The following is an 8,700-nucleotide window of genomic DNA, read 5'->3' on the forward strand; positions in this document are numbered from 1 at the left end:
ATAATTGTCTTCTCGATATATATATTCAAAAAATTAAGCATAGTGTGCTATGATCTTTATCGATGGGTGCATGTCTCACAAATATTATTATTTGCTTGGGTTCACTTATACTACCAGTGTAATACTATAAAACTTATTGCATGATTATTGAAATAACTATACAACATTAGATAAAATTTTTTCTTATGCTTATTTTCAAATGAAAGTGTACTCAATTAACAATTCTATATTTTTGTTTCTTGTGATTTTCTACCAATGTAATTTTCATATGAAATCCATCTACATTAATTCATGCATGATTCACTAATCCAAACATATAAAGGGAAGTAACTTCTTTTTGAAAATACATACTACAAAGTACTTTGGGGGGGGGGGGGGGGGGGGGGGGGATGCATAGCTGTACATGTGACTTATGTGTAGTATAAGCGGCAAGACGTTCCCCTGCTTTAAAAGGATTGTCACTGATCTTAGGTTCACTTGGCAGTTCCGGCACACCCTTAATTTCATATGTTAGCTAGTGATCGCCATCGACCGACCGTCTAAATGACTTAGACGATCGTGAACTTTGATATCCCTAGAGTGTCAACTTGCCGTCGTACTCCTCGGGGAGCTGGGACTCGTCGATGGCGTGTCGGAGTGTGGACCCTTAATTGCATCTTCAGGTAGTGATCATGATCATCCAATCATCAGATGGATTTGGACTACAGTGAATTGTTGTAGCCCTAAAGCTTCAGCTTGCCACCGTACTCCTCGGGGAGCTGGGACTCGTCAATGGCGCCCTGGAGCCTGGATTTGAGGTCCTTATCAGTGACAAACACAAACTTCTTTCGGGTTCGGTCGTCAATGAACGGGTACACCATCTTCCATGCCGCCATGAACATGTAGGGCACGTGGATCAGGAACACCCGGCCAAGGCGCTCCGGGTAGTAGCCCTGCATGATTTCCAATGCCGCCACGTAACCCCGGATGTCACAATTCGCATATCCCCACCCCTTCATGTCTATCACCGCTGCAAACTTCTCTTGCCCCACAGGCAACCTATAAAAGATCAGGACAAACCCCAACAGTTAGTTACTCGATGGATCAACCGTGACTAGCTAGCTATCAGAAATGTTGTGCACTAACTTGATGGGTCCATGTGGAGATATACCTAGTGCAAATTTTATCAAGGACATAGGTGACATAGCGCTTGAACTCGTCAAGGTCACGCCGGGCAGGGAAATGTCGTGCACCATAGAGATACGCCATGGGGCGATTGAGACGGTCGAAGCCCTGCATGCGGACTCTATCCTTTGCAATCTCGTCGCGCACCTCGTCGGCCGAGATGGAGCCATGGGGCTTGGCAACACGCTTCCAGGAAAGGTACTGGAGGAGCATGGCCGACGCCTTGCCGATGTTGTGGTCCCGGGCACGCAGGAATCGTCGCAGCGAAAAGTCATCCTCCTCCTGCAAGCAAGCGTATGAGACATCTTTTAATGCAAAGGTGCTTAGATGAGGTGCTAAGTATATTAAATGTCTTATCAACTCAAATCCTTAATGCATAGGTGCTAAGCTTTTGGGTGTTAAGCTTCATACATTTAATTAGTTGTAGACTCGGAATTGCGCTTCCACCTAGGTATACGAGCTTAGCACCGTTTCTTCATGGGTCGCCATACCACTCTCTCTCTCTTCTTAACTAGCAAAGCCACATCAGATTTTTTTGCTTAGTTGGCAACATTAACATTTGTACAAGGTGGAGCATTGGAAGAGGCCTGATGGCAACAGATCAACAACTGGGTCATCATCCACATGATTGGACGGCAGATTCTATAACGATGATTGCTTTTTGTCACGGGGATGCATCAATCTAGGTAGGGTGCGGGACTGACAAAAAGGACTGACGAACCACCCGTACGTCCTCTCCTCGCAGATGAGAAGAGCTCGCGTACGTGTCCTGTTAGAATAAATTTGAGGCATACCGCCGATCATCCGAGGACCAAGCAATCACAGGAGCACGACATCAAAATTTGCTAACGAGGTTCATCGATATGGCTACATCCCCGGGGCATAACTATGGGCGCTCCTCCCCATTACACTGCTATAATACCGCACCCGGTCGTCCTGGACACCGGCGCACGCCGCCGGCTTTCCCTGCGTTTCGGTGCTATTAAGGTGGCATAGATTACATCGTGTGTCTACCCCCACTATATATGAGAGGCCTAGGATACAAGTGTCCTACTAGGACACGACCCTATATCCTATGTAAACACAATACAACTACAAGTCCAACTGTAACCTACCTTGTACACAATATTCGACACAACTCTAACAAACTCCACCTTGGCGAATATTCTCCACCATCTTGAATTCGTCCATGCGTCAAACTTCCATGTACATTGGACTTGAGCTTATCCCGTGAGCACCGCTGGTACTCCAAAAACTCCATATGACTCCACCTGCAACTTGTAGTCCCTCCTTTTCTTGACCACAGTCAACACTCGAGCGAAATTAAGTTCCTTGTTACTCTAGTTTGTGCTCCTAACTTCCAGAGTATCAGTCCAATGCCATCACACACCGATCACTGACCTGCGTGAAAGTGAACAACTCACATATTGGATGTCACACATAAGAGTTACCTGAACTCAACATCACCGCTCATTTCTTGACCGCCTGTCTGAAACTTGAAGGAATTTCACCGTTGCTTGTAGTCATCCCGAGTCAAATTCACAGTTGTCTCACCACATGTATGACTACCAGAGCCCTGGCCTGTCTCCATGTCCCGTGCATGTCGCACGCCTCGCCGCTATTATCGCGTCGAACCTCCGCTGTCCCGGTCGAGTCTCAAGGGTAGCGAAGACCACACCACTCAACCACAACTGCAGAGTACCACCGATCATCACCGACCGATGACGAGTTTTACGCTTCCATCAGACCCTTGGGCTCCAGTCCGAACTGCATGTCACTCGCTTTTCCCGTTGAAATAGGCTTCGACTCTCTGAGCTCTTACGCCGTAACCCCTCAATCAGCACCGAGTGAAGTCCTCCAGACTCCAGCTCCACCTTCAACATGACTCCATGGTAGATGATCAGTCCACCCCCGCGCCTCATTGACTTCAAGCTCCGTGTATACACCACCTTGAATCAATCCCGTGCCAGTCTTGTTGAAGCCACACAAGCCCTCGGGGTCTGTGCCGCGTGTTTCCACGCCTTAGAAGTCGGTCACCATCAGCATCACGCTCCTATGTCGTTGTCGCCGATCCCATCACCGTCTTCTGTTCCAACCGACTTACGTCGATCCGTCAGACTGTCTAGTCCAACCCAGCCGAACTTATCCGACTGCATGACACGCTCGAGACTTCCAAATCATCTCCCAAGAATTCTAATCCATCACATGATAAATCCATCTCAGCTGACATGACTTCCCGCAACACCTTCAAGCATCCCTGCTGTGCCAACTAATCTTTCACCCATTGTCTGCCATAACGCAAGGTTTTCTGTTCCGTGAACTTCTCCACCTCAAACCCGATGCCCGATGACATCATGATTCTTCGTACAGCTGACCTTGTGAAAAAATAACCGAGCTTCCAACACGTGCTCAAGTACACAAGATGCACCAGTAGCAAATTCGTACCAAAAATCCTTCTTGTACTCACGTGTATTAGCTCCCAGGCATAACTTCCAATGCTAGTAATTGCTTTGCCAACGCCTCTGCCAATTCCGATGGATGCATACGCGATGGATTCTTTCCTCTGATTTGATCTGCCTCTTGCCGTGCCAATGAGGACTCGGTCCTTTTTGTTTCCAAACAAATCTCTGGCTCGCATACGGCTTCCTGGGTATACCGCTTCGGATATCCCGTTCATGGCCACCGTCCAGCACACCAAGTGCACAGCTCCGCTCGATGATCTCGCCTTGGTCCAACAGGCTGGGGTCAGCTGCACCCAGCAGGCTAGACCAACTAGCCCCGACCGGCCGTCGCCAGCCCACACGGTCGAGCGCGGACGCCTGCCTGGCCCATCAATTCGACCTGCACCAGCCGCTGCTTGCACAGTCGCTGCCTCCGCCATGTACGCGCCCCCGATCAGATCAATCAGGTATCGCCGAAAAAAATGCGCTGTCACCGATGCTTCCTCTAGATCAACGATCCATGGTCTTCTCGTAACCTTGCTCATGATACCACTTGTTAGAATAAATCCGAGGCATACCGCCGATCATCCGAGGACCAAGCAATCACACGAGCACGACACCAAGATTTGTTAACGAGGTTCACCGATATGGCTACATCCCCGGGGCATGACTATGGGCGCTCCTCCCCATGACACCGCTATAATATCGCACCCAGTCGCCCTGGACACCGGCGCACGCCGCCGGCTTCCCCTGCGTTTCGATGCTATTATGTTGGCATAGATTACATCGTGTGTCTACCTCACTATATATGAGAGGCCTAGGATACAAGTGTCCTACTAGGACACGACCCCATATCCTATGTAAACACAATACAACTATAAGTCCAACTGTAACCTACCTTGTACACAATATTCGACACAACTCTAACATGTCCGACAAGGAAATTAACCAACCACTCTGCTAATTAAGCTAGCGGTAGCACACCAACCTAATTGACCCGTGCAGATTAATTAATGAATTCTATGGATCATCCGGTTCACCTAGGAGGAAATTAATTAATTAACCATGCATCCCAAGGTGGTGTGATTGAAGTGGTCATGGGCGTATGTGGACTAGGGAGAGAATTAGTGGAGTGATCTAGTCACTCACGCGAGGAGTTGACGAGGAATCAAGGAGACGATGGATGCATATGGATAGGGGGTGTACCTTGGCAGCGGGGTCCTGGGCCTCGACGACGGCCCTCAGCTCCGCCACCTTCTTCCACTCCGCCGCGTCGTCACCGTCGCCATGGCCATGGCCGTGTTGGTGCTCATCTTCAGTACTGTAGTCCATTGCTGCTGCAACGGTGGCGCTCGATGTGTTCTGCGTCAGTTGGGCAGGGAGAGGCCGGGGTTGTTGGTTCTTATAGCTGGAGAAGGGTGTGGGGTGAGCAGAGATCCCGGTGCAAATTATTATTAAGGGTGTGACTGTGATGACATGTGAGTGTGAGTGAGTGAGGTGTTCCGTCCCCGTCTGCCAGCAGGACCTGAAGTGGACACATGTATCCGTCCAATGTGTATCTTCGGCAGAGTCCACCGGGTCTCTCACGGGTCACCACAATCTGGCACAGACGCGTCTCAAACGGGCCTTAAATGCCCGGGCTGATTGGCACCCTTCATATTCAACTCAAATATATAGGCTGATATGGAGGCGCTCGGGCACGCCCGCCACGTCAAACCCGGCCCATGTTGTTCTACCCAATCCCACATATATTCGTCCCCATCCGCTTGCCGGACAAAACCCTAGCCACTTCACTTCACTCTGCTCCGCTACCCGAACTCGCCTTCGCCAGTCTCCGACATGACGGACAGCGGGTCCTACTCCTTCACTTTCAGATCCATCGATCCCGAGCTCATCCCACTCGGCCCCCAGGAGGAGATGGCCTTCCTTATTGCACTCCGCCGCTCCCAGGAGGCAGCCCGTGCATGGGAGCGCTCGGACTCCTTCCTTCGGGAATCCATTGCGTCCGTCCAAATGGCCCATAGATCCGGCGCTAGGACAACCGTTGTTGGCTCATTGGAGGACGTGTGGTCCGTCTGGTGTTCGAATGCGGTGGCCGATGCGCAATCCCTCCGTTTGCGCACCGAGCATCGGGACGCACCATGGACCTTGTCCGACGAGAACATGGTGCGGCGTGCGAGGCAGCGGGCGCGGGACGCGGCGGCAGCCCTCGCGGCAGTGGACGTCGGCGAGTCGGGGTCACATTCCCTGGCAACCCGTATGGTGCACCAGTCCTGACACCGCAACCGTGTTGTGGTGGGTGTCGGCTCGTCCCAAGACGGATCCATCATCAATTTGACATCCACCAACACCGTCAGGCTTCTGGGCTCCGACGAGGAAGAGTAGGGCATGGGAGACGGCGGCGTCTTGAGTCCCGTGAGCCAGGCCCTACTCTACCTTGCCGGCGACCGGGAAAACACTCTGGAGAGCGCAGACAGCCGCTGGACATGGTCATGGCGGGTCGGACCAGCTCCGCTTAGATTAGATTTCACATTGCATGTAATAATATGGATTTGATGTTTCTAATTTAAGATATGCATATGTGGATTGCATTATTGAGGCGTGTCCGGTCAGTGCCACGCGTCCGTGGAAGTTTGAGGGGCCGGATTTGCCCATCGCGGCTTTTTTTAAGAACTAACTAAGGACGACAAAGGGGCAGGGTCACGGACTACTCAAGCCCTCGCGTCGCCCACGCGGGGCGACTCGAGGGGAACCCCAGCCGCCGTCGGCCGCCGCCCCTCCTCCCGGCCACCCCCGCGTCGCCGCCGCCGGAGGGCCGGCCGGCGAAGCCGCGCCGGACCCAGGGATGGCGGCGGCGAGGCCGTTCTCCCCCCTCCCCCTTCGCCCCACGCCCTTTTCCTCCACCGCTCCTCCAGATCCGCCCCCGTCAACTCCGGCGGCTTCGTCCGGCGGCGGGAGCGCCCTCCCCCGGCGGTGTTTCCTCGCCAGCTGCGTGTGATGGATCTCCCTCCGGATGCGGCTCCCCCTGATGCGTTGGTCCGGTCTGCCCATTTGGATCTGGGCCACGGCCGGTGGTGCTGCTCTCCGGCCAGCTTGCCGTGGCGGCCAGGCGCGCCCTCCTTGCTGCGTCCACCCTCTACGCCGACCCCCACCACTTGTCCCTCTGCCGTTGCCGGTCTCTGGTGGTCGCGCTTCAGCACCAGATCTTGCGTGTTCGGTTGGCCTCGTCAACCGGCTCCCCGTGCTCTCTCGTTCCGGCCTCACGCTGGCCGCGGTGCACATCGGCCTCGGCTCTGCGTGCTGCAGCCCGGTGTGTTGCTGCTTCTTTGGCCCTCCATTGCTCGCTTCACAGCTCATGGCTGCCTAGCGCTACGGTGGTGGGTGGCCAACTTGCTCCGGTTGCGAGGTGGAGGAGGCGCTGCCGGGTGAAAACTTCATCGACGATGACGGCTGCAGCTGCCATTTTCCCTTCTTGAAGGCGTCGAGTTTGGCATTGTTTCGCTCCCCCAAAGCTTCTTAGATCCCGGGAGAAATCTCGGATCCGGGGTTCTCCGTGTCAGATGGTGTCGACGTCTCTACGTCGTTTCCTCCTTGGGGGCATCTTCTTGGATTTCTTCTGCTTCGGGTGGACTCGCCTCTTGTTGCTTCATCTCCACCTCGGCTCTGATCCTGGCTGGCCATTGTTCTTGGCGACTCGATTGAGCTGGCTTCAACATCCTGGGGGGGCCTCGACGACACGCTGCCCTTCGACCTCGGCGGCAGTACACCGGTGTTGCGCCCTTCGGTCTCGGTGGCGCGTTGCCTTCTTGGCTTCGCCGACGGCACACCGGTGCCGCCGCTCGAACTCGGCTACCCGACGCTCTTCGTTCGCGCCAGTGATGCTTCTCGGTATGCTTCTACTTCGGTGTCTCCTTTCCGTCAGGGCTGTGCTTCATGGTGGTCCGGACGACGATCGCGGGGACATCTTGGGGTGGCCTTGGCAGCACGCTGCCCTTCGACCTCGGCGGCGGTACACCGGTGCCGCGCCCTTCAATCTCGGTGGTGCGTTGTCTTTTGGCTTCGCCCGCACACACCGGTGTCGCCGCATGAACTCGGCTATCCGACGCCCTTCGTTCATGCCAGTGATGTTCCATTGTGAGTTGTTGGTCTGGTGCCCATATGTTTCTCCCTAGGCCTTGTTGTGGTTCATTGTCGGAGGTGGAACAAGCTGCTCAGCGGAGCTCGCTACCCGAGATGTCGGTCTCCAGGGGGTTCGGTTTGGTACTGGTGCCAGCCTTCCCCTCCATTTAGTTTCTTTCTTCTAGTTTTGGGCTTTCTCTTGCCCTTCCCTGTAATTTTCTTTTGCGCCTTTGGGCGCTTACTTGTATTTGTACTGACTGCCAAGTCACCTTCGAGTTGGAATATAACAAGCGGTGGGGGTTTTTGCCCCCCCCCCCCCTCCCCCCCGTCAATCTCGAAAAAAAAATTACTTGTTTTTTATTTGATGAGGTCAAGCAGCTAGCTAGTAGCTAGCATTGACACTTGTAGTTGGAGAAGTCGTTTCCTTTTCTTAGCCTTAGTTGGAGCAGTGGCGGTTGCAGCATACTGCGCACGTACCTTTGATCAAGACTGCCCAGCAACTTGCGAAGTTTTTTTTCACAGTGAACCAACGGTAATGGCAGACCGAGGCTCACACCCAAAACAGTCATACTACTAGGAACATGGGCAGAGAGCGAGCGAGAGAGAGAGAGAGAGAGACGGTTGCACGGTTCCGCGATGAGATAGACTAGCCTTCCAACGGCATTCTGATCCTGGGGACATCGTCGCGCCCAGCATCGCTCCCATCGGCGAGGTCGTTCCCGGCGGCGAAGCAGCAGTCGGGCGCCTGCCATTCCGTGGCGTCCTCCAGCACCGCCCCTGGCTCAAAGCTCATCACGTGCGCCGTCCGCCCTGCATGCATGCGCACCAGAAGACGTCAGTGCACTCCAAGTTCAGATAGATATCCATGGTATGGCTCAACAACGATGGAAGTCAACGTTGCTAATTTGAACTGCAACAGTCCATATCTGATTGCTTACCTATGATCGATCATCAAACAAACAACAATCTTCGAAAC

General features: G+C 53.4%; 1 protein-coding gene across 1 annotated transcript; it reads right to left on the minus strand.

Annotated features, from left to right (window-relative positions):
• Positions 1–406: 406 nt before the first annotated feature.
• LOC123114327 (phosphatidylinositol transfer protein 3) lies at positions 407–5,036 on the minus strand. The gene is made up of 3 exons (XM_044535765.1): positions 4,812–5,036; positions 1,151–1,446; positions 407–1,038 (listed from the first exon to the last, which is right to left on the minus strand). Exons 1-3 carry the CDS (start codon positions 4,935–4,937, stop codon positions 723–725), a joined length of 738 nt encoding a protein of 245 aa, XP_044391700.1. The 5' UTR covers positions 4,938–5,036; the 3' UTR covers positions 407–722.
• Positions 5,037–8,700: the final 3,664 nt, after the last annotated feature.

The sequence above is a fragment of the Triticum aestivum genome, chromosome 5B (genome assembly GCF_018294505.1).
Source record: "Triticum aestivum cultivar Chinese Spring chromosome 5B, IWGSC CS RefSeq v2.1, whole genome shotgun sequence".
Taxonomy (NCBI): domain Eukaryota; kingdom Viridiplantae; phylum Streptophyta; class Magnoliopsida; order Poales; family Poaceae; genus Triticum; species Triticum aestivum.

Bases quoted from the DNA above. Each gene is read 5' to 3' on its own strand.
- LOC123114327 (XM_044535765.1), bottom strand. From the start codon at position 4,937: ATGGACTACAGTACTGAAGATGAGCACCAACACGGCCATGGCCATGGC. The intron at 1,447-4,811 runs GTACACCCCCTA...GCTTGCTTGCAG, and splicing joins CCCAGGACCCCGCTGCCAAG to GAGGAGGATGACTTTTCGCT. The intron at 1,039-1,150 runs GTATATCTCCAC...GATCTTTTATAG, and splicing joins CTTGATAAAATTTGCACTAG to GTTGCCTGTGGGGCAAGAGA.